This window comes from Rhinolophus hipposideros (assembly GCF_964194185.1).
Source record: "Rhinolophus hipposideros genome assembly, chromosome: 3".
NCBI lineage: Eukaryota > Metazoa > Chordata > Mammalia > Chiroptera > Rhinolophidae > Rhinolophus > Rhinolophus hipposideros.
In genome coordinates, this window is record NC_138049.1 from 77,491,251 (window position 1) to 77,518,746 (window position 27,496).

The 27,496-nt window shown below is 34.0% G+C and overlaps 1 protein-coding gene across 6 annotated transcripts in view; it reads right to left on the minus strand.

Annotated features, from left to right (window-relative positions):
- ADGRB3 (adhesion G protein-coupled receptor B3) overlaps window positions 1-27,496 on the minus strand; it is a 679,308-nt gene that overhangs the window by 140,521 nt on the left and 511,291 nt on the right. For all 6 annotated transcript variants that reach the window (XM_081037440.1, XM_081037439.1, XM_081037435.1 and 3 more), the window contains 3 exons: window positions 11,165-11,291; window positions 9,456-9,559; window positions 5,800-5,902 (listed from right to left, as the gene is read on the minus strand). In XM_081037440.1, coding sequence (XP_080893566.1) covers window positions 5,800-5,902; window positions 9,456-9,559; window positions 11,165-11,291 — 334 coding nt within the window. The remainder of the gene's footprint in view (window positions 1-5,799; window positions 5,903-9,455; window positions 9,560-11,164; window positions 11,292-27,496) is intronic.

Below are 27,496 nucleotides of genomic sequence, written 5' to 3' on the forward strand. Positions count from 1 at the left end.
ATCAGATGTACATCTGGGAGTCATCATTATCATTATGGTGATAATCACAGTTACTGTTTAAGAAATGCTTACCAAGTGCTTCAAAAGTACTATCTCATGCCAGCTTGACAACACTGTAAGAAGGATACCGAGAAGAAGCTGAAGTCTTGAGAGGCTGAGTATCAAGCTCAAGATCATACAACAAGGAAGTGGCAGACGTAGGGTGCTTAGATCTATCTCGTTTAAAATGCCTGCTCCTAACCATCACCACCTGAGAGATGAATGTCTCCAGGGAAGCATGAAGACCACTGAATCTCAAGAAGAGGGGCAGACTGGGACATAGGGTATGAGGAGGAACAGAAGGAGTAGCTAAAAACACATATTCAATATTCCTTCTCAGAACTTGAACAAATAGACACATTCAAAGGCCAGGCATGTAAGTAACGTGTAAAGAATCTGGGTCTCTGGCAAAAGAAAGTCACAGGGTAAATAGGTGAATTAGAGAGTGTGTCACCTGATTCGAGGTATTCAAATTCAAGATTTTTGTATTAAATAACACAGTTCTGGCAACACAAAAACATCTTCCACTAGAATAATCACAGTCTTCTAGTTTGGCCCATATTTACTAATTATTTCTGTACAAACTACAGAACGAAAACATAACACTTAATGAAGGGTAAATAAGCACAAAATGAAGTAAGAAAATTTTGTAGAGTATGTGCCTTTTAAAAAGTGCTCCAACACAGGGAAGTTTTGTATTTTTTGCATGACTGAATGGAAAGACACAGCCCTTTATGTAATTCAGTGGTCCATACATAAATAACCATGAGATAAATTTCTCTAAAAGAGTCCTAAGGAAATATTTGCCCATGTGAAATAATTTGGGAAGCTTCCCTTGATGCAAAACTGAGGACTTTTGCTAGATCTCTAGGACTAAAGTTAGTGTAAAAATTTGTTCTCTCATATTTGAGTATTATTTTTCAAAATGTTTAACTTTTAGGATGTCTTATTTTGTAACACTGAGTATTGTCATTATGAAGTGCTGGGTCATATGTGCTGGGTCATTTAACCTTTACTTCTAGTTGTCCCAGAATGGGCAGAACAGGGTGGTCAGCTGGCATTATATTTGAAAGGGCCATATTTCAGAAGTAGCGACTGCCAAGTCCTTTTGATCTAGGTAAATCTATCCATAATCAACACTTTACTTATCATCAAACTGAATACCAAAGGTTGGTATTTACTGATGGACTAGTGTTTGGTTAATCATTATGGTGAATGTATTAAGGAGTTCCCTTTGAAAATAAAGGCATTGAGGCTATGTAAATTAGCTAATATAGTTAAACACACCTTACCCCTGAATAGACTATATGAAACTTATATCCTGCACCTCTTAGAGATGGACCCACAGATTTATGCTCAAACTCTGTGTGTCAAGACATTGGCTTAGGAGGATGTCTGACTAAATGATGCTGACTGAAGGGCACAGAAGCCTGCTTCTAGAGTGTTCACCTCACCTGAATGCTGCATATAAAGTATGGTCACAGTATCTAAAATAAGAAAGACCTAGGATTTCATTGTGCTTACAGAACAGGTTTTGCTCCTGATTTGCTAATAAGTGTTGATCTAAAAAATATCTGACTGTGATAGAATGTGGACTTGACTTGCTTTCTTTATAACCTGGTAATGAAGCTGTCTATTCAGCATTTCAAACTTCTTGGGTGGCCATGATTATTTAACCAACAAATACAAAACTACCCGAGTTTTGCCAAATTTGGCTTCCATCAGATAAACAGAATGCTGTGCAATCTTTTATATCATCTGGAAGTCTTTTAGAAAGCAGCAGATACATATTTTTGAAATTAAGGAAACTAGTCTCTGAATATATCTATTTCCAAAATAATCTGTGCTTTCTGCAAAACAGTACTACCTGGCTCAACAAAAAAAACATTCCAACTTCAAGGTACAGTGGAAATTTTTTATAAATAAACAATATCTTTTGGTATATGAACATCTTGGTTGAAATTATGAATGCACAAAGATCAAAGGGCAAAGCTTGATGAGAAAACTTGAAATATAATGAAGTGACTTATAATTAAATTTTATAACTGCATTTTAAGAAGGCATATAAGAAATTGCATTTGATTCTTTTGCTGCCAGCAATTGAATCTGTAGTTTAAAGGTTTGAATACATCATATTTTTAACAATAGATTATTTCAGCTTGTTTCTATCCCAACTCAAAAGAAAGCAGAGATACTCAGTAGTGAGATAACGGAGTCAATTATATTTCAACAACCTATTCAGAGAAAGATCCCAGTATGACACTTCAAATCTCTTCTGGACATCAGCATCAAATGCCAGTTTTCACACAGACTAGCCATGACAACTCTCAGAGGCAATACCCAATAACTTGTTGATCAAGAAGTCTCTCAGATGTTTCTATTTTTCCAAGTGAAGAATACTGAAGCATCAATCAAAACTAACCAGGGAAGTCAAATATAGGAATCTGATCAATTACAAAATGCCCACAGCAGCAACGGGGTCCTAACATACAACCTACATAATATACTGTAGGCACCAATAGCTAGTTTACATTTTTAAAACACTTTGCTGGAATTTACACAGAATAATACAGATGTCTCATTTAATTTTTTTTTTTTTTTTAGAATTCATTAATCCTAAATACAGTAAAACAGGCATAGCTTTTCGCATAATGCTATTTCACATATAAAAAGAAGTAGGATAAATTGAACTCAATTCAGCACACATATCATAATCAAATATGTGATTATTCCCTCTGGAAACTTGATATTGTTGAGAATGACTAGGAATAAAATCCCAGCGTTTTTACATTTTTTGTACCTAGTCACTCTATAGTGAATTGCCCTAGGCTTGCAAGTTCATCTAATTAGGCAGTAAAGCAAAATTAACATAGAATAAAAGAAAACCAATAATTTCTCATTTTCTTTATCACCACTAGCAACACCACCTGCTCCTTCCCACATCAATAACTGTAGCAGCAAAAATTAACATAGTCTATCTGGACCAGAACCACTATGGTCCCAAAACCAGGTACAATCTAATAGTAGCTGATTTCCTGGGGAGAACCCAAATGACACTAAACTTTATTTATTTATATTTTTTTTTAACTAAGTCCATACCAGCCATTCTTGATAATCAGAAATTAAAAGTAAAACTAGACTTCTCTTATCTTGTCTTTGACATTCCTAATGTTTGCAGATATCAAAAAGACATTTTCATGAAAAACAGGGACATTAGAAACCTGGGAAACCCAAAACATGCAAGAAGAAAGTAATTTCTTGAGACCATTTTAATGTCTGAATGTCATTACCATGTAGACCTATACAATATGGTTTTAACTGGCAGCAGGTAGCCACTGAGCATTTGAAATGGAGCTGGTCTGAACAGAGATGTACTGTGAGTAAAAAATAAACGCAGAGTCTTAAGACTTAATAAAAAAACATTGTATTAGCATTTAAAAACAGTAACTATTAAAATGGTCATCTTTTGGATATGTGTTAAATATAACATGCAGTAAGTCCTCACTTAACGTTGTCAATAGGTTGTACGACTTGAAGGAAAACAAAATAGGATATAAAGAAACACATTTTACCATAGGCTAATTGATATAAACAAGAATTAAGTTCCTATGGCATCTCATCAATGTTATAAAAAACTAACATTGAACAGAATGATGTTATTCAAGGGCCTGCTGTATTATTTAAATTAATTTCACTTGTTTCTTTTTACTTTCTTAATGTGGCTACTAAAATATAATTACATATGTGGCTTGCATTTGCAGCTTACATTATATTTCTATTGGATAATAATGATTTAAACAACAAACACTGCAATATGTAGCAAACCTTGTGGAAAATTCTATTTTACCATTTGGCTCAGAACTTGTAAAAACTTGACCACATAACACGAAACAGTTTTAAAAGCCTATTTCCCACTGAAAACCATGCAGCTTTCCATATTCTAAAGAGGGGGCATAACTCAAGAGTGTTTGGAGGGAAAACAATGACAGGAAGGAAGGTTTTGGAATAAAAAGAAACTTAAACTATGGCCTCCAGCTAACCCTCCTAACTTGATTGTTTTTCTAGGTCCCAGACCCAGTAAATAATTCCTACTTCAGAGAGAAGCTCTCCTTTCTGGGTGGAAAAGGTTCAAGGATAAATAGTTGAAGAATTTGAATAGGTATTAACAAATAAAGAAGCATTTCTAAGGGATCTGGAGCCCTGCCCAAGTGAACAGCCAAAAGGGGAAGAGAAGAGTAATTTCCTAATTTCTTAGGGCCTACAGTTACATTTTTCTCTCCTTCATCTCTCCTTCTTCCCCCCTCACTTCCTCCTTGCATTCCCAGTGTTTACTCTCAATTTTTCCTCTGCTGATTATTTTGCACATTTTTTTTCCCCTCCTAATCCCATTGGCATCTCCCTCACCTTTGGTCTTTCTCCTTCCTGTTTTTTCCCCATGTATTTCTTTTTTAAAATTTATGTTAAATAGTCATAACATGGACCTGATATGATTTGTCCTGTAACAGGCTGTTAACAGATTTGAATGCTTTTTATTCTATTTCTAAGAAAACAAGACACCCAAAAGATATGAGAAAAAACCAAAACATTCAAATATATGAAAGTACTTTTTACTTCTCCAGGACCTTTCTTGAGTTGTTATTATTTTTGTTTGGTCCTTTGGGGTTAGTGACATCTCCATTGGATTTTTCCCCTGGCTTAATGCAACATGGCTCAAGAAGAAATCGGAATCAGCTGAGCAGTTTCCTAAGCCCAACCCAGATCCAAAATCAGATTATTTGGGTGGGAATCAGCAGTCTTAGGAGTGTAGGTTAGCAAAATAAACTATCCATAATCCTTGACATTGATATATGTCCTACAAATATCTAATATGTCAAAATAACCTACTGAAAGTACATTTGATTTGTTTTTAAATGACAGCTTATGGGAAAAAAAAAAGTTCAATTATTGGCTTTAGTACTCGAAAATTTTAACAAGTTGAAAAAAAAACAGGCTCGGATTGATCGACACATGTTATTAAAGCAGTGTTTACCAGAATTCCTTTGAGGTAGGGATAAGTTAATTTAAGATGGCTATTACAGGTTTCTTGGAATGTATTTCAGGGTAGTTTAGTAAAGAGAGCTGACAGTCATTTCTGGAACAAACCACGGTCATTCAACTCAAGTCAATTCATAGAAATAGGACCTATAGTTTTACATTCTGCTGAAAATTACTATGCAGTCAAAGAATTGCAATGTTGGTTAAACATCAAAATATTTTTGATTAAGTAAAACTTTTTGAAAGGCATAAAACAGCTTTCACCCACTATTTTCTTTGATTATTGCCTATAAACAATTTTTTTGGGGGGATTTTCAAAATGTATATTGCACTTGTTAGCAATTATACTTGACTTTTAGGAATAAGTATGTGAATAAATTGGACAAAAACACAGGCAATCCTATTACAATTAGGACAATGAATCAAAATTTGTGCTTTTGACGTTCCAATGCTTTGAACTCATACAGCTTTGATATAATGTTTAACAAACATATATTTTTACTATTGTAAACAACCTCTGAATCCCAAGAAATTAAGCCATGGAAATGTATATCTGGTTAGGAAGAGGCAATACTGTTATTCAGAAACCAATAAAATAATTTTGCTTTAAAACAATTTTGTCCAAAGTTCTCTATTTTAATTAGAACAAATGTTTAGATTATCGATAAACAACTTTATGTCAAACCATAAACACACAAAGAGAATCAGAATAATCATCAGTCATACCTTATTATGTGTCTGAGTCTGTCCAACCAGTATGAGGATGTTGGATGAGATGATAGACAGGCAGAAGTTAATTAAAATTATAGACCTCTCAGAACGTATGTACCTAGCCAGAGAGAGAAAGAGTGTCCAACTTTAAAATTCAACAGAAAGGTCAAGAATTCTATATTATGCAAACTGGTGGAATTCATCCAGAAAGAGAAACAATAAAATACAATCTCTACAAGAGAAAAAAAACATGAAAAACAGTTTTTTAAAAAATAAAGATTATTCTTAGAGACCCAATTGTAGGGGCATGACATGTCCCAGAGTCCTGTAGAATTTTATTTATTCTTTAGACATAAGTGGGGACAACATGGCATTTCCAACAGGGCCTAAGTTGTACACCTAAGTTGTTATCTGTATAATTTTTGTTACTAAAAATATAAAATTTCTTGTAAATATATTAATTAGTATAATTACCTTTGCATATATGTATGTATATAACATGTTAAATATTATCAAAGAAATCAACCAATATAAACTCTGAGAATCAAAAATGAAAACCACAGATTCTGAAGTATCCCTAATTTACTAAAAAGATGCCATTACTTTTATGAAACCATGAATACTTTCATCCACCATTTCATCCACTCAAGTATTTTTATGTACTCAGGCTGCTACTCTTTATGTTTTATTTTTCTTGAATAAGTATTCAAAAAAACCAAATAAACAAATAAATAAATAAAATGAATCCTTATCTTTAAAAACTAATACAATCCACATATAATAATTTGTCATTAGGCTAGAAAATTACTTGGTGTCTGCCACATTTAACCATTATGAAGAAGTGTTTATACAAGCTGTTATATAATTTTTAAGTGCATCAAAAATGTAAGCCTTGGAGAAAACTGCTCAGAGTCAAATGTTCTACCAGCTGTTTACCCTGAAAGGGTAACAGCTATTTTGTTTTACTGTACCCCATAGTAAATCACTTAGTGACAGCAACAAAAAGATACACTTGTACTTGCTGTGTGTTTGAAACTGTTCAATTTGTATTAGGACATGGAATCACTTTCCACAGCAGGTGTGGGCTTTCATATGCAGTGTGAGATGGGGGTGCCACAGACCTAGAGGTAGTCTTTGGAACGTAAAATCTACCAAAGTTCTTTCTCTTTGTCTTTGAAAAATATTTAGGCAAAAGCCCCACATTCCATTAAATATTTCAGAAGAGAAACCAAAACAAAACTTAAGGAACAATAAAATATAAAAAGCATTTTTTTTATTATAAAAGAAATTTCCTTTCTTCACAAAACGAACCCAAATGGGACTAACTAGGTTGATTCTCACTACAAAATGGTCTCAAGAGTTACCGAACACTGTCCTTGATTCTTCAGTATCTAAAAATATAATAAACCACATACTGGGATGCTGCAAACATCAAATATTACAGTTTTGTGTGTGTGTGTGTGTGTGTGTGTGTGTGTGTGTGTGTGTCTGGGAGACGTAACATAAAAAGTTTAAGGGCTGCACAAAAGTGACCCTTTATATGATATTAATGGCTTTCATGACAGCTCAAGCACACAGATGACATTATTAAAAGGTTTCAGTGATATCATTTGCCCTGTAAATAGGAAAATCATGGTAATAAAAGGCCCACACTGACTACTCTGAAGACTCTAGATGTTTCCATTTCCCTTCATAACGAGTCACATTATTGCCTTAAAAATTGCTGTAAAATATTTCAACTTTCAATACTTTTTGTAAATGTGTTTGGTGTTTTAGACAAAATTTATGAATGACTCATCTGAATGCATGAATTAAAAAGACATGCCCAGCTGCAATTTGATGTAATAATCTGTCCACAGAACATATCTGTAGATAAAGAGACCATAACTTAGTGTATTAATTTTTTGATGAACATTTGTAATGAATTACATGGAACACCAACAAATTTAAAAATAGTATATTATATATAAAATAATTCTGATGTTCATATATTTTATAAATCTTTAGAAAATAAAAACAAACTGCTAGAATTCCAAATTTATGTTGTTTTTAGGTACTCTCTTCTATACTTTTTGGTCTCATGTCAAGTTTTGAACGATCCTTTCAGATGTCTTGGTAATTCTTAGGAAACTATTGCAATTGGTGATTTTACTGGATTTTCTAGATTGAAGAAAACTTTATTATGGACTAATTAATCCTGCACTTTTACTGATTTTTTTATATCATTTATATTGACATTGTTTGTGCTAGTGTTAGCTATATGTACTGATGGGTGAAGAGAAGGTGAAACTGTTGCCTAAACTCTAAGGGCTAAGAAATAGAAACTTAGTTCTATATACTTCAGTGAGTATGGGCTATAATGCTTTATGATTATCTGGTATCCAGGCCCTTAAACATTGCCTCATTTTCTAAGAAGTGACATTCAGGCAACTGTGGGAGAGAAAGTTGTCCTCTTCCCACCCTTTGTCTATCTTGTTCTTGCACTACCAGAATGCTGCCTGCTTGATTGAACCCTGAACCCTGGATTCTATTGTCTACTACGCCATGCCTAGACCAAGCATTTCTTTCGTTTCTTGGGATAGGTCATATTTTACCAGGTTGTCTTACTTTGATAATGTTTCAATACCAGGTAACCCCTTCACAGGAAGGTAGAACCTCTATTATACATTTGTGCCAATGGACCAATAATGTATATATATATTATTTTATTATAAAACATGATAATTTTACTGTCTTAATTAATTTTTCACCTAAATTGGTTTTTATTTTTAGTAAAAGATAAGTAAAATCCTAGATTGGCTACTTTTGCGATTTTAATATGATAATTTTTCAGGAAATAATACAGAATTATCTATTTAATAATATAGTTAACATGCTCTTAGAATATATTTTAATAATCAAAATGGATTTAAAAATGTTTAACATTTGGTTATTGACTGGTTATAAATATGAGTAGACATAATAAACATCCCAAGTCAATTTTATTAACAGAATAAGAAACAATCTTTAAGAAAAACTAAATTTTCATAATACCAAGCAGGTACAATTTTAAATAGTGTACACATTTTTTTTTTCAATCACTTACTCTTGTTTATGTATGTTTCTGACTTCTTTTAATCAATTTGTCAAAATCTTACTTGGTCAAAACATTCAGCCAAAGGCCTTTTATAGAGCACTGTGGTATTATGTTAGTGCATTAACATTATAGACGATTTTACTTATTGTCTGGGACATACTGAAAGCATGTTTAAAACTTAAGAATTTAGAGACCATATTTCTATAACAGAGAAATTAATTTGTACCAATTCAACTGTCAAGTTCAATAGCAATTGGGATAAATAGAAACCACACATAGACTGAACTTGGGGTATAAGAGAGCCATGCTTGGGGATACCATCATTTGAACTGGAAAGAAAAGTGTGCGGGTATTTTATTTTCTTGTAATAGGCAAATATAGGCAAGAAAATTAGGTAAACAGTTATTTATTATTATTATTATTATTTTTTTATTATTGAGCTCATTTATCATAGCTCAATGACAGCAATTACAACGATTCTAAAAATACTTGTTCCAGTCAATTAAGAAGGAGATACAATAATGGTTGTCATATTCCTTGATTTAACTCTGAAAAACAGAACATTCCATTTCAAGTATATTAACTGACCACATACCTCCATAATGCTGCATAGACAACTGCTAGAGTGACCAAGGCCAAGCAAGAAAGGCCACTGCCTACTATTAGGGTAACTGAAGGTGTACCAGAGGACTCCATGATCTGTAAATTAAACAAAAGAAACGAAAAAAAAAAAAGAGAGAAAGAGAGAATGTTTAAATTAAAATAACTTCTAAACTCAGCAAAACTATCCTAACATTCAAAAATAGCCAAGATAGTTGTTATAGTTACCAGATAATTACTCAGTTACCACTCTGTTCACATATTCTCAACCTCTAAAATCACTAAGTCTAGCTCTCCCCCTTCCACTGCAAAGTAATAAAGGCCTTACAGTTTTAAATGCTTGATTACATTAGCCACTTACGGTTCTCTAAAATAAATAATTAAAACTATAACTTGGTAAACATTCACATGTTCAATTTTCCCTAGCTAAAATTGGAAACATTCATTTTTCTTTAACTACAGTTGAGTTATTCCACAATATGTTTTTGTACAGTTTTTTTTTTTTTTTTTGTAAAATTTACTTTCATCCTCCCCTTTACAACTCATTAGGTGACTCGAATCTGGTACCTAGATATTGAAAATTTTTCAAACTTTCTGACTTTTGACAACTTTGTTCTAAGTATTCTCTCATTTAATTTCACCTGCTTGGCCTCTGAGGATATAAAAGAAAATCGAATTTCAAAACTTTAGAATATATTCTGTGATTTTTTTTTTCCTATGAACAAAATATGTAGAGATAATTTTCACAATGCTAGTATCAGTTCCTAAATACATGACCTTGAAAAATAAGTCTTAAATCTTTTAAAACATATATAAAGATAACAAGCAGTCACGATATGAGAGGTTTCTATCCCGAGACACTAACATGAAAATAACTAATGAAATCTGTTGTTTTTCATTTTTTTAATATTGGAAGTCTAAAGAAATATACTTTAAGATCAACTGTGTTCCAAACCTTAGATAAGGACATTAAATTATATTAGGTATTTTCTTGGTTATCAAAATAAGTAAGAAGAGTGATGCATATTTAGGCCAAATTTAGACAGAAAATCACAGTTATCTTAATTATTTTTTAGTATTTCAGTTTTTGAAATAATTTTTGAACATACATTTGATGAGAATATTAAATTTCTTTTAGACAGTTTATACAGTTGTCTATTTCAGAAACTAGTTTTACAAACCTATATACTTTTAAGGAATGATTTTACAGTTTTTGACAGTTCATTCTTTCATGAAAACTTCATTTTTTAAAAATAAATATCCAAGGACACCCCCAGAAAACCTGTGCTGAAAATATCCAATGCAGATATGCAATGTGTTTGGCTGTAGTGTCTGGGGTCTTCATTCTCCTACCAACAGTATCCTCACACGTTCCCTAGAACAGCTTTCCAGTTATAAAATAAAGGATAAGTTGGCAATTATTTTTATTTGAAAGTTTGCAGCATATTAGTAATATGATTGGAGTATACCCTCAACACTGTACTGCAGAAATTTCAAGTTAGAAGACATACAATTCAGTAGAATTTACTTATAGCACACCAACTACAATTCATTTCACCATGCTACTGTCGCTGAGGAGACGAACCCAATTTTGCCACCCTGCAACATTTTCCATTTCCCCATTAAAATGCAGTTCCCTGGAGAAACACTCGCCACATTGTCCCTGCCTTTGCATTAAAGCCGTGTTTTCCCTTTGTTACTTACTATTTCTCTAGGTTGCTGAGCCAAAATGGCGAAGGTAGAGAGACGATCACATAAGCATTTCGTATGGGATGCATCGGTAAGCACAGTTTTACATCCCTGGGTGGACCACGTTCCCAAAGACTCGTTCCTGCAAGGGGGGGGGGGGTGAGGGGGGGAGGGGGAGATCGGGATAAATACGCCTGACAGCCAAATCCGTAAAGAAGAAAATGCAGTTTAATTATGAGAATTGTCTACTGTAATTCCCGTACAGGAAAAAAAAAATCTACTTGTTGTTGAACAGGATGTAATTTAGATGCATCTCCAGTAATGCAAAGCGAGAGTGTTTGGAAAAAGCAAGCAGGCGGTGGTGCGGCGTGCAGAGAGCTGTCCAGCGCCGTGGGTGCTGAAACCGGGACTAGCTCTGTCCAGCCCTCTGCGAGGAGCAGCGGCGGCGGCGGCGGCACGAGGAGCCGCCAGAGCGCTGGCAGCCACTTCCCATGCTCATCGGATCGTTTCAAACACTCAGAGTGTAAAGAGGCTTTTCATATTTTCATACCAGCTCTGATTCCCGTCCCGTATTTTTGGATTGTGAATGCTTGCTTTTAAAATGCGGATGTCTCTGAAAAGCCTGCCTAAAAGGTTACATAGCTTGGCTTGGGTGATAGGATCTTCTCTGTTGCCGGTTAGGGATTTTTTTCCTCCCTTTAAAATTAGCTGCTGTGAAAATTTCACCCTGGAAACGGGAAACAGCAGCAGCAGCATCAGCTGTTTCCGATTCTCATTGCTTGTGCCTGGTATCCAGGGGAGGGGTGGGTTTCAGATAAGCTTTCCACTCCACGTTTCACTCAACTCAACACGCCTCTGAAGCCTTTGACATTTCTTCCCCTGTCCCGCCTCTCTGCCCTGGGGTAGAAGCATTAAGCTAACCCCAAGTCTGCTACACCATTTAGAAGAATGACCCTACCCCAAAGTCTGGTAGGCAGGGATGCCTGCTTCAATTTTCTCTTCAGTGTAGCCATTCAAAATCCTCAAGGATATGGTTTATTTTTCACCCCAGCAGAACAATAAAAATGGTGTCAACCTACGCCTTCTTAGCGGGGAGGAAGGATGGGGGAGAATTCTTCCACCCCCTGGCTAAACTACACTATAGGAAGAGGCAGAAAACAAAAAAAAGAGTAAGCTATCTAGTTTAACCAATCAACTTTATTATCATTACACGTGTTATATACTGACTGCACCAATTATCACCTCCCCTCCCCCAGGCATGGAAATTCTCCTACTAGCAAACCTGTGTGTATGTGTGTGTTTAAATTTCAAACCAAGTTACTATCTGGGTTAAAATTACTCTGAAACCCAAAGAAGATAACACGTGGCTTGATGTTAATTTTGATATGGTACTTTTGATTTCACCTACTTCGTCTCTGAACGCCTAAAGCTACTGGGTTAAACAGGCATGCAGTCTAGTTCTGAGAGATTTCAACGAGACAGATTTCTCTGTGACAGTTGGACTTCCAAGTTGAGCTACAGAATAAAATCCATATGCTCTCTTTTCGGTATCTAAAAGTAATATCTTTTTAATACTCATGATTTGATTTCATTAATATTCATAACTCAAAATACTCTTAATTACAACTTCTTTTAAGAAGAAATACACCGTATTTGGGGAGAGCTACATAAAAAATTATACTAAAGTTCACCCAAATACTTCTAGCATTAGCATATTCAGAATTTGATAGGTCTCCTTTCCTTCTCGTGATGTCATGCAACCATACCAAATTAAAAATAATATATCAATTATTCCTTCAACCAACTGCAACAGCATTAAATTCCAATTCTACCTAACCATAGCAGCACTTCAATTTATTTCATTAGCTGTCTAGCTCTTGTCTTCTTGTGACAAACAGTTAAGGCCAAATGAAAAACATTTATCTTAACTGATTAAAGTTTAAAGAAGAAAGATACATTTAAGACAATCTGCCATGTTTTAAAACATAAAATCTGCGTTATTCATCCTGGATGACAGCTTTACTGTAATGCAGTATCTGTGCTTTCAAGATGGAGTCCAGTACTTACACTTCTACATTATGTGGTTATGACCAGTAAACTCATTCAAAGCCTTAACAATGAAAAAAAAAAAACTTTACTGTAAATAGACCTCATATAAGACAAACTTATGTATATCCAAGTAATGAAAGTTTGTTTACTCAAGAAAATGTTAGCATCACTAAACTTTGGCTGTCGGATATAAAGTCTATGTTCAACATAATGTTGCCAGACTCTAAAGATCATGTACATTTTGACATCTTTAGAAAAGTAGGTCAATTTACTTTACTTTGTACAATCATTGCATTGCTGACCTGACTCAGCCCCAGGCAAAATTGGGAAGTAAATGACACTGGTCTCCATGTATTATTTAGTCTTTCACTCCCTACAGCAAGAAAAGTTTCTAATCACACTCTCCATTTAAGATATAGCTTTTTTGAGGCTATATAACCTCTGACCTTAACTTTCTTTGTAATTATTATCCCTTGGTTGACTTTATAATATTATTATTCAATGGATAATAACATGAATGACTGAATATAGCATAATGTGCTCTTTACAGTTTAAAACAAGAAATAAAATAATGCATCAGATAATGCATCTGATAGAACACCAGAATCTGTAGATGAATAGGAGAGAGGATCTAAAAGGTGAGGGGTAATTTCTACTTTTGGTCACTCCCGAGAGTCGAGTAATAAGACGTGTGATGCCATTCTGATACTAAATTTAATACTGTTTCATAAAACCTCTAGATGTTTTAAAACAATATAAAACTCTTATAAATTAGTGTTTAAATCATTAGCATACATACATGTCACTATTAACCTATAATACATGTCAACTGTATTTTCAAACATTTCATAGCTGAATCCTACTATACAAAATTCTTTGAAAGCATGCTCCATGTGTCTGATTGATTTCAGGGAGACCTTGTAAGGCAAACTGATATATTACGGAGGTAATGTGAAGCAAAACAGCTTGCCCAGTCTGTACACAACAAGGTTTTTAAGCATGTGGACTATTCCATCAGTCTCATTCTTCTTTCAATGTCATAGTTTCACATGCTATGATTAATAGTATATCTGTGAATTGTTCTTAGTTATTAAGTTTTGGTTGTCACCAATAGGGCAAACAAATACAATGAAATGTGTAGGAACATTAAAGATAATAAGAATAACAGACTGATAATGTCAGAAGCAAACACAGAATGATGATATAGACATACATATTATACTGGAAATCACATATTTCTTTTTCATAGTGTTTTTCCTCGGCATTAATATTTTTTTCAAGTAGTTTCCAAAAATAATTAGGTCTGCAGAAATTCAGTACAACTAGCATGTTCTTTGTTGGTTACACCTACATTCCTCCATGTTAGCTGTAGCTGTCATCTGCATCTCTTTTATTTCTACCTATTATTAGGTTGGCTAAAAGAAGAAGAGTCTGCCTGTCCCAGGTATTCAAAAGTATATACCCACAAGCACATAACTCTGTGAAAATATAAGACATAAAATCTATTACTTCCCAAGTTAATGTTTATCAGAAGCCTTTCCCCAATTTCCTAAGAATCTACAGTTTCTTTTTCAATCTGAGTACATCATTGGGTTCTTGATTTTTATGGGAACTTTAAATAATATAGCATGTGACAATATTCTCTAGTATTTAAGATTAAAGGAAAAATTATCTGTTCACTGCAACACAAAGTTTAGTAAAAAAACTGATAGCAAAAACTTATAGGGACATTTCAAAACTGTTTCAAGAAATCAAACTTTTATCTTTTGAAATACCATTACAACTATATATTTCACTTGAATCAATCATTTATAAAACTGTCTATTCTGCCTCATAATAAATCAATGTATAAAGTATTTGTTATTAAGTTACACACTGTAGTAGGTTTATTACCTCTTAGGATATCAATGGTCAATTTATTAAAAATCAAAATAGCTATAATAGCAATTAAAAAAATTACACACAATTTCTTAGTAAACTGTCTTTACAATGTTTGCATACTAAAAGAAAATAATTATTCCCCAATCATAATGTTGTTAATTTCTAAGAATTAGGTAAATCTATGCTATTTTTAATGTATATGTTACACCCAAATGAATGACAGACATATATGGCTCTTGTTTCAAGTTATCTTATAATACAGAAAATTTTGGAGTACAGTTGAGAAGATGTTCTCAATTTTGAGTAGAAAAAGTCTTTGAAGGTAATTTATATTTTTCAGGACATTGAAAATACTGAGAGCATTGGTATTTCTAGCAATTGTTACTATGTCAAAACACAATGAATCACAAAATTAGAAAATTTTGCTAGAAGTAAGCTTAGTGATCATTTAGTCCACTGGTTTTCAACTCCTGCTGTACATTAAAGTAACCTGGAGACCTTTAAAAAAATTAAACCCTGAGTAGGACCTTGGGCATTATTACTTTTCTCGTGTTCTCCAGATGATTCTAGTATACAGCGAAGGTTGAGGACCACTGATCTATCCCAACCACTTAGTTGTATAGATGAGGAAAGTGGAGTGCAGTGATTTTAGGAAACCTGTTTTAAGTCACAGAGAAGCAAAGATGGACTTCTCATTTCCAAACTAGAGATTTTTGACATGCAAAATTTTAATTGTCATCTGTTTTAAAACAGAATATAATGAATCTGTCCTATGAAGTTGTAAGAAGATCTGAATGTCATGCCTATTTACACTTGCAAACACTGTGGCACTACTGTCATAGTTTTAATAAATATGAGTTGACAACAGATAAAGTTAGCTCAAGATAGACAGACTCTATAGTTTACATTCCATTTTTTAAAGTGATATATCCGATGACACCTTAAAGAAAAACAGATTTTCTACCAATTTTTCATGTCATAAAGCATCTTCCATCTCCTTATGAGATCATTTACTGTATGGGGTGATAACAAAAGTTTAAATTCCAAATTCTGAAAACATGAAAATGGATAAGTAGTAAGTTTTTGTCCTTCTAAAAATAATATCCTCTCTGATTAAATGGAAGACTGTTAGTCAAAGTTATTTTTATATCAATTACCATAATGTTCCTATGTAGTATTCTGTATACACACACACACACACACACACTCTTTATATATGTGTGTAAAGAGTAAAGAGTAACACTAACATAAAGCACATATACTTCATTCATTGGGATGATATTTAGAAGCATGTTACTTCACTACCACGAGGAAGAACAGTTATTGTCCACTCTGCTGGGCCTGGAATTAATAGTCGTCCACCATAACATCAGATTTCAAATTTGTTATCTAGAAATGAACTAGTTCCAGGAATACTCTCCACTTAGATCTTCGCCAAACTCCTCACTGCCTATTAATGCTTTCCATCCAACACGAGAATATTAGTTGATAAATTCACCTCACTTTCTTCATTTATAAAATTAACACTTTCCACGACAAACTAGATTATTCCTTTTGAGAACTGTATCGTGTTTGACTTTGAATCTCAGACACTGCTTTTCACTTAGTAGGGACTTAATGATAAATGTTTGTGAAATTAATGCAATAATTATTTACATTTCAAGGGTAGCTTTTAATACCGCTGGATCCAGACATATTGTCTTAGACCTAATTCGTCTGCTGCCCTGGAGCATATAGCACAAATGCAATCAGAAGAGTATCAATGGATCTTGATAGGCTCATCTATTTGCTTTTGGTCTTCAAACATCATTTGATGATGAATTCAGCATCCTGTAGTGATTATGTTCAATCTGGAAGCAAGGCCTGAGTCTTCACTAACTAGTCAATAAGTATTTAGTGAGTGCTTTTCAAATGCCAAAGTAGACAACACACATTACAACAAACTAAATAAATGAAAATAAGTTTCTTTCTTAGCGAAGCTGAGAATCTGGTTGAGAAGACTTTACACAATCCAAAAATATTTTCTGCCTTATTAGTTTTAAAAATTCCAGAAAAAAGCTATCAGTTCTACCTTTATATTGCACGCCACCATCATCTCTCCTCTGGATAAATCTCATCACTAGGCTCTTTGTTTCCATTCTTGTCACCTTACTCTGAAGTTCAGTTGCAACACAGCAGTCAGAGAGATCATATTGATACATGTCAAATCATGTCACTGTGCTCCAAACTCTACCAATGGTTCTTTCTATCTCACTGGAAGTAAAAGGCAAAGACCTTATAATAGCTTAATAAGTACCTATACTACCTGGTCTGTCATTACCTCTCTACCTTCATCTCCTAGCACACTTGGCCTTTGTCCATCATTTCCAACCACAATGAGCTCCTTGTTTTCTCACCTTGGCATTTTGTGCTGGAAATTCCCTTGACCCAGAATGTACTCCTCAAAAATATCCACGCGGAGTATGCCCTCACACCATGTAAGTCTCTGCCCTTACGTCATCCTACCAGAGTTGTTGTCACTGACTATACGATATAAAATAGTAATTCCCAATTTGGAGTAGGTTACAAATTCTATACAACTTTTCATCAAGAGGTAGAAATTATTTCTTTTTCCTTTAAATTTTGGTACCTGTGTGATTTGATTTGGTCAGCAGAATGCATTGGAAGTGATGTGGGACTTCTGAGTGTAGGCTTTAAGAAATCTTCCAGTTTCCACTCTTATCACCTTGATATTCTGCTATCATGCGAGGTAATGCCAGCTAGCCTCATTGAGGATGAGAGACTGGCACCAACTACTGTGTTTCCCCGAAAATAAGACTGGGTCTTATATTAATTTTTGCTCCAAAAGACACATTAGGGCTTATATTCAGGGGATGTCATCCTGAAAAACCATGCTAGGGCTTATTTTCTGGTTAGGTCTTATTTTCGGGGAAACACAGTACATAAGTTGAGGCCATATTAGACTATCCAGACCCGGCTTGAACTGCCAGATGACTACAACCTCACAAATGACACCAGAAGAGACAAGCAAAAGAATCAACGGGTGAAACTCAACCAAATAGCTGAACCACAGAACTGTGAGCAGATAAAATACTTGTTGTTTTAAGGCACTAAGACTTGAGGTAGTTTGTTATATAATAATTGATACACTTCCCAAGAATTTCCCACATGCCCTTTGCCCTTACCCTGATCTGCTGTTGTCTATAGCACTTATCACATCTAATATATATGTATTTTTAAATTAATTTTTGCTTCTCTTTGCTTCCTACAATATAGGTTTCATGAGGACAAGGCTCTTATGTTTGCTTCAGTATCCCCGGATTCTGAAACAATGGTTGATACATAGTAAGTGCTCAATAAATATTGTTGAATAAGTGCCTGGTATAGATTTTGACCTGCGGTACTGTCTTTTTTTTTTTTTTTTTTTGTAGTTATTGCCATTTTATTATTCATATTTTGGATCTTTTTTTCTTTCTAAGATTTCTTTTTTTTTTTTTTTAGTTTTATTTTATTTTATTTTATTTTTACATCCCTCACACCGTGAATGTTGGGTGTCCGATGGTACTTAGTCTTTTCCTCATTAATTCATTTGCTTATTTCACAATGATTTATTCAGCATCCACTATGATGGAGGCACTATGTTAGGTTATTCTGTGGATATGTTAGGTTTCCACTTTGCCATTTGGAACTTGACAACTTCAGTGGAAGTTATCCATTGTAGTATCACTGCCTCTTTGTCATAAAAGACACATTAACACCAAGAATACGCTACTCTTGAGAGTTGTGAAACATCATTTATGAGAATGGTAGCATCATATTGCCAGTAATTTCATTTATTTATTTATTTACTTTTTAAGTTGTGATAAGAACACTTAAAATGAGATCTATCCTCTTAAGCAATTAGGTGTACACTACCTTATTGACGACAAACACAATGTCATACAGCAGATCGTGAGAATGCATTCGTTTGCACAACTGATATTTAATACCTATCGAACAGAAACTCCCTATTTTCTCCTCCTCATAGTTCCTGGCATTCCAAAAATAAGGGCAATAAAATAAAAATAGATAAGTGGACTATATCAAACTGAAAAGCTTCGGCATAGCAAAGAAAACAATTATCAGAGTGAAATAGCAAACTATGGGAGAAAATATTTGCAATCCATATGTTTGATAAGGGGTTAATATGAGCAACATATAAGGAACTACTACAATTCAACAGCAAAAACAAACAAACAAACAAAATACTGATTAAAACATGAGTCAAGTATGTTTATGTTGTTTTTTAAATTGGAAATCAAGGAGAAAGGAGTTTGGGAAGAAATAACATTAAGGAAGCCAATCTACTGGGTTATAAATATATATAAGTATCTTCACCATGATTTATTAATAATCAAAGGTTAAAATATGCTGGCTGTCATAATTAATTAGTCAATAGGCAAATAAATAATGAAAATAATTAATGAAAATAACAGCTAACATTTACTGAGTGTCTACTCAATGTGAGGTGCTGTGGTAGATACTTCAAACAACATTTTAAAAAAATTTGTAATATATCAAGGTCGATATTATTGTTCCTTTTCCAGATAGGAAAATTGAGACAAATAGAGCTTGTGCCTCCATGTAGGATTATGAAGACCCTAGAGATGAAACAACCTGGAGCTGGAAGTTGCCAGGATATTTCAATCTGTATAACATCCATGTAAGCCCTCGACTGCCTACCATTGGCTTTATTATTATGTGCTTCAAAGAAAGAAATGGAGCTATGAGTGTGTGACTTTCCTAAGGCCATTTGGCTGGTAAAGGGCTGTGCCAAGTCTGCATGACAGCACAGTGTCCTTCTCTCTTCCCACAGTGAGGGGCAGACACCATCAGAGAATGCAGCCAGAATTAGGAGCATGGAGGGAGAGCACTCAGAAAGGGTGACGATATCTGGGGAATTAAAATTTCACAGACTATAAGTGGGGAGGAGTTCATAAATAAGTGATTTGTCACAGAAGTAAAAATAATAAATACTAATGAGAATAATACGAGAATAAAAAGATGTCACTTGCAACTAGTCATTGTGGGCATGGAGGAGGACACTGAGAACCCTTGGGAATACAATTTCAGGAAAGGGGCTCAGATGGAAACTAGATTTCTAGATTTAAAAAAGAAACCCTGTGATATCAAAGAGTTTAGTAATGGAAGGCAGAAAGACTGTATGTGAGTCAGCACAGAAAAATAACATTTTGTCAATTATTTTTTGCTTTGAGGTAGGAATAAAACTCCTAACACCTTCCACTGCAGACTTAAACAGTCCATGGAGAGAGAAATTATACAGGATGCAGCAATAATGAGACAGAATTTCCACAGTTTGATTCAGAGTATTGATGAGGGTGTTGATATTAGAAAGATGAAGAGAAAGAAAAATCAACTGAAACTCCAAGAGGAAAAGCATTATTCCTTTGAATAAAATAGAAGAAAAATCCAAGAATAAAGTTCTGTTTATATCATTTTAGGACCTCTTTCCTCAGAAATTTTCCAAAAATTTGTTTAGACCATTTGATGTGGGCAGAAAAAAAGGGACAGTTTGGGGGAATATGGAAATAGAATTCTTAATGGAACTAAAAAGAGGGCTGCTGTACTTCAGTCAATTGATAAATTACATATGGTATGTTTAACGATATCACAAAATAGACTTTAGTTCTGTATATAACTAGATTAAGAAATACTTTATTGAGTGTAGGTAAAGGTAAATCCCGATTTTTTTCTCTCATTTCATTTTAAAAGACTAAAATGCTGCGAACACAGTGTTAGTTAATCTCAAAATCACAAAATAATTCATTCTATTTGGCTATTTTCTCCCTTAAAATACCTTCATTTGGGCGAGTAACCAATTTTAGTTTGATACGGTTTGCAAAAGTTGAGATGCATAACCTAAAAAAAGAGGGATTACTGAAATAAAATAGAGCAAATTTAATGTTACTTTCCACATTAGTCCTCAGATAATCTGGACTCAAAGCCAGTCCTGGGACATAGCTAAACCACTGTAAAATTTATAAAACAATATGCATTCAAGATTTCACCAATTTAAAATTAACGTGCTCATTTCCTGATTCTAATGATTTTGCTTCAAATTCCTTTTGTAGAGATTACTCCCAAATACATAAAATACACTTTGAAAAAAGACTGGAAGCATGTGTGACAAAATAATTAATAGTACTTGTATCAAGGTATTGAATTATGGGTATTAGTTCTTACAGCTTTATATTTTTTGCAACTTTGTGTTTTTTTCCATATGATTACATTAGCTCTATAATCAGAAAAAAATCTGAGATTCAGAAAGAAAATTATGTGAAATAATATCAAGCTAACATATGATTATGAAAAGATTCTTTTGTAGTCTTAATTAGTAGGAAATGGATATTTCTCCTGAAGTACTTTTATAACTTGAACCAAACTAGTTCCCTTACCAGAAAAATTAAAGGAGATAACATTAAGGAAAATCTGTATAGAGCTTGCAAAATGTATATGTATTTATATATGTTTTAGAAATATGAGAATTTCATTTACAAATGGATTCATTTACAAATTTATTCTTGGATGTCAAAAATAATTTTGTAGTATCTGCATATTTTCCCTCACACTACAGTAGCATTATGGTTTACTAATTTAATTAATAATGATTGCATTCAGAGACTAATGTTCATTTGTATTACTTTCCATCATTTACCAAGAAGGTAATCTTATACAATCTTTTATTAAAGTTATAAAAACAATCTACCCAGATTTCTAGTGATAAGGCAGACTTGGCAAATTGATATTTAACCACTGACCTATAATAGTCATGTTTAAGTTTTAATCGTTATTTTGTAGAAGACCCAGTAAATAGACTATTTATAAGAAAGCATATAGTCATAGGTCTACAAGTGAAAGTCAACTCTTTCTCCTAAAAATTTAAAACTACGTATCTTGGGAAGAGATTATGAGAGTTGTGAAATCGTCCACTGTTTCTAACACCTCTAAGTCAAATCACTAAACTGTTATAAATTATCTACCAAAAATATTTTACAAAACATTATAAAAGATACATCTATGATTCACAACAGTATTCTATTGGCTAAAACACTGACAAAACTTTCAACAGTGGAATCACTGAGTAAGCATTTTAGGGAGCTATTTGTATTATACAACTCCTCCCCCAACCCCATTCCATTCAAAATTATAATTATCATGTGGCTTGGCTTTAAATTAATCCAGTCAAGCTTTAGGCACTGGGTTACAGGTTAGCTGTTTACTAAGTTAAAAATTTGAGAGCATGACTAAAATCTGAACCCAACATGGAGAACAGTTTTCAACAATTTACTGTTGAGATGTGAAACTGAGACATCAATTAGAGATGGAAGGCTTAATTCACTCAAAATTCTGATGCTTTATTTCTGGGGTAAAGGTAAGAATATGTGATTTTGATATTACATTTTCAAGAAACAAAAATTTTAAATCTTGAGTTAATCATACTTCAAAAAATATGATTATTGTACCTACATAGAAAATGCAAAAATGAGAGGTCATTAGGCATTTATATAGTTTAAATGACTATTTGGATGACATGATAGTCTCAGAACTCTGAGAAAGCCTTGAGTATTAGGAGGATATTTCTCTGCTCACTTCCTCAGTGTATTATGTGCAATTTGGGAACCTGGACATTAGTAGAAAGAACATGAAAATGATTGGAGTGATAGAACAAAGTATTGCTATTTAAAAAAAAATACAGAAATGAAATAAAGTGGTCTATGCATGAAAAACTGAATTCAATTAAAATATAAATTAAGCAAATCTGTTCACATCAATCAAGTAGTTCATAGTCATATATTCATTCAACTAATGCTAATTTTGCACCAGTCCCAATATTACTCATTTGCAAATACTGAGTTCTGTAAAAGCTAATCGATATCACAGCATTGCGGTATTTAAATGAAAAGGCTCACTCAATAAGAGCCATGCTATAAACTTTCTGTACCTACTTGATGATCGAGATAAGTACATGCATAATTCAAACTTTATAATAATGGCTTCAATAAATACTAGAAAAAAATTTTCATCCAGTTTTCCCCCTTTAATTTAAATTACACTTTGAATTTGTTTGTGCCCAGTTTCAAAGACCTTGCCAATTTTTCTTTCCTTTACATCATCTATAGCATCTGTGGGAAAACAAATACCTTCATCCTGCATATAGTTTTGTTGTACTTGTTTGGGGCTTTTTTAAGTCATAGATATGGCAATGGGAAACTTGGCTTCTGGATTCAGCTATACCACCACCAGAGTGCTGTTAGCTGGACAAAATCCCTAGCTGAACCCGGGACTCAGTGTTCTCATTGATAAAATGAGACAGTTGCATATTCTGCCTGTCTCACAGGGAGGGATAAAACTCAAGATAATGGATATTTAGTAGTTATATGGGCCAAGCATTATTAATGGGAACAAAAATAATTTTTCTAAAATTTAAAAGTTCTATATAAATGCAACATATTATCATGATGATCACATATATCATTTCATTGACAAGAAAACCATGACAGAGGAATTAAGTGACATGAACAAGATTATCCATCAAACTATCTTTCTTTTGATGGCATCATGACATTTCTAGGTTTAAGAGTGAATACTTGGTTTGGAAGACCAAAAGTTAAAAGAAATAAAGTAATTAATATCCTCCATGAAGAAGACAGGAAATTATGTAAATTGTTTTTCACCATTAAAGATTTGAAGAACTGGAAACGGAGCTTGGATTAGCAAATCTCTTTGGGATCACAAAGTGAGATAGCCAATAGCTAAATCACAATGTTTTTAAGTCATAGGGTGGCTAGTGAAATACCAGGAGAAAAAAGTATATATACCAGGGAATGAATCCATTTCCTATCCTGACATGAAATGCAAAGGATGTCATTTTTCTATCTCCTAAACCGAGAATTTATCAATGGAAACTTCCCATTTAAAGTATATTCTTCGGAAATTATGAGTGTTTCAAATAAATGCCCTGAGAAGTATGGTCAAGAGTAACAACATATAAAATTACAAAAATGTAGTGATTTCTACAAATTGAGGGAAAATTGAAAGGAAATTGAAGATAGATCTCTTTTGTGGGAGGCCATAAATTACTCACCTCCCACAAAACAAAAAGGTGTTAGGTAAGTGAGGGTAAAATAGCTGCTACTTCTGACAAGTGTTCACAGAGAAAGCACTCTCCTCAGACTCCAGAACATCTCACATTACCGACCTGTCCAGTCATTTGCCAAACTATATACACTCTTAACTACATGGCAACTTGACCAGAGAGTAGCAATGGGAAAGCAACGGAAACCTGTGCCTAATTCCTGAATGACAGCACATGCAGAAAGGTTACTAGAGCAACAGGAGTGTCTTTGAGTGAATTATGCAATATGTTTTTGATACAAAAAAAAAATGTTCAGTGCTTAATGAGGCTTAAAGTTGACAATGATTTTTAAATTCTGATTTAAAAAATTGAAAAGACAGTATGCTTCTATGAATTTGTGCGTAGGTGAAATAAAGGCTAGTGAGGTTCTGATTTAGATAGACATCCTAACATACTGACTTTCACAATTTGGAGAATATACAATTTTGCTTTAACCTCTTACATTGTAAATTTATATAAAATGTTTCAGTGCCCTTTTTTGTGTGTGCTTGGTAGTGTACTAGGCACAGGGATTTCAAAGATTAAAAGATAAACATAGTCCCTGCCTTCAAGTATAGTGTGGAAACAGATATACAGCTTTTCCAACTTCACCTCCAATGAAGCAAATTCAAAATCTGTATAAGACACTTAGAAAATGTAGGGGTGTGTCTAGTTCTCCGGTGACAAAGGGGAAATGCATGAGTCCACTTCTCAAAAGCTTGGCATTTAAAGAAATACATGTTGCTGTGTATTTAAATGAATGTGCATTCTAACTTCCTACCGCACTGCTGCTCCTCTCATACCATGGCTTCTTACTACATTAATAGGGCAAGCGGTGAAAATTCAAGGTTGAAGGACAGCACTGAACCCTCCATGGCGTAATTAACATTTTAATGAGCCATCAAGCCCTTACGTGGTTTGGATCTTAACCATGAGCTTTCCGAGTGGATCAGATGGCAATCTGTTGAGCTCAGAGAATGAGGTGATGGGGTCTTAGTGAGATTTTAAACAAAAGTAGATCACATAGGCCACTGTTTCAGCTTGATCCTGCTCTCTCTGTTATCCGAGTTCACTTATAATTGAATGTGCCATGTCAGAGTCCAACAAGTAGTTTTCAGCTCTGGCTTTCTTTGTAGCACGTACAAAAAGTGTATCCACGACATTCACATTCCAGGAGTGGCTAATTTTCAGTAACCAACCCACTAATTGCAAGTTCCCCTCATTTTCAAGGTGCAGTGGGCTAATGGCTATTTAGGGACACAATAATTTGCAGGAGAAGCATTGGATAATGCTTGCAATTTAATTATTTGCAAATCAAACTTTGCCTGATATACCAAAGGCACTAAACTTCTTCATTGGAGAGAAGTTTGAAGGTGATTTACAAGCTATTTGTTCTGTTTCAGAAATTATGTAAAAAAATGTTCTAATGGACAGAAAAAACACACACTTGTATTCTTTTGAAAGATAAAATCTTTCAAAACCATTAAAAACCAGTTTTCTCATTTTTATTACTTGGCATCCCCCACCAAAACAAACAAACAAACAAACAAACAAACAAACAAAAAACTGTCAGAAACATTCTTTTGGGAAAGTTATAAGTATTTTTTAAAAAAGGTTTATGATAGAAAAGCCTTCTTGGTCATAATTAATATAGCAACACAATAGAAAACCCAAGCTGCTTCTCCCGTCTTCATATCTCCTTTCTGACCGCCGCAGGTCCATTACTATAATGTACTTTACACGTATAGCCCAATATATGCTATACTATTATTCTTACTAAATAAGGCTGCAGACACTCAGGGAATTTTGACAGTTATTTTATGGTGACAAGAAAGTAGAGCTCAAGTTATCTCTAAAGATGTGAACATTAATAATCTACACAGATAGTGAAGTAGCTCAACCACTACTTTCAATTTACCTTACTGAGTCAGTCATATAACCAAGGACACCATGTATATTTACCTACAAATTACATAATTTTTAAGCAGACTCCAGTTGGGTTCATTATGTCCTTCAATTTTCCTGTTGTTTTTTTTTTTTTCATAATCATAGTCAAGGATATTAAAAAAAAAAGTATAGAAATATCTGCCATAGTTAGTTGACTGATTTTATAAAGAATAGTTGTCACGTGGTATCTTTCACTGAAATAAATTTCATCTGGAGGACTCCTAAGTTCTCCAAAGAGAATCAGACATCAGCAAGACATCAGCACAATGTTCCATAATACAAACAACCTACCCTTATAGCCAGCTATGTAGGATACACAGAAAACCCCGAGAAATCAGAATTTTTTCTATTGAGAATACATTTGGGAAGACTGGCATGAAAATGGTTTATTGTGAGAGGCACATGAAATTTTGCCAAATTTCCAACTTTGCAATTTTAAGACAAAGAAACAAAAGACCTGTGTTCCAACTTCTCTAGTTCAGGCCATTAAATGTATCTTCCATGTACTGAAGTTTAACTGTGGCCATTCTCAGGGACACAGTCCCAAACTAGTCCTAGGAAGTATACCAGCCAGATTCTGGAGCAGTTGTTTTATATTACTAAGGTGGCTTCTGGATATTTAACATGTGAGACAAATGCTGATAGAAATTTGTGGCACCTCCCAGTGAGAAAGATGGAAAGATGGTGTTCCATCAACCAAATGTAGCTTCGGGGGAAAAAAAAAAAAGAACTTAGTAGATATACTGAAAATCCATTGTGGGTGACCCCACAAATTCTCACTGGCTCCAACTTTGTCTAGTGAGCACCACTTTCCTCCCTTCCTGAGCTATCATCACCTACTTAGGCTTCTTTTGCTACCAGGCCTGGGGAACAAAGTCTCCTATAACAGCAACAGATTCCCTATGGAAAGTCAGGCTCGATACAACAGGAAGAAGAGGAAGAACTGCTGTATAGATCACAGTAGGCCCATATAATTTCACTTAGATTCTAGTATGGATGACCTTATGGGAATTTATTTATTTACATCCTTAGGTTTTCTAGGAATTAGGTTTTCTTTCATGCCTTACATAACAAAATAGAAAAGACTATCGCTCACTGTTATCCAGTTTCTATTTTCCTCCTTCTTCCTAGAGAGCCACAGTACAGACTGAAGCGACCCTTGCTTATGTACGAGTATCTACATGGGGCCATAAATTGTCCAGGGCTGTAGTTTACATACAATCCTGATATGAATGGGCTTTAAAGATAGAAAAATGGTACTAATGGATTTTAAGATTATACTGTTATTTAAAATA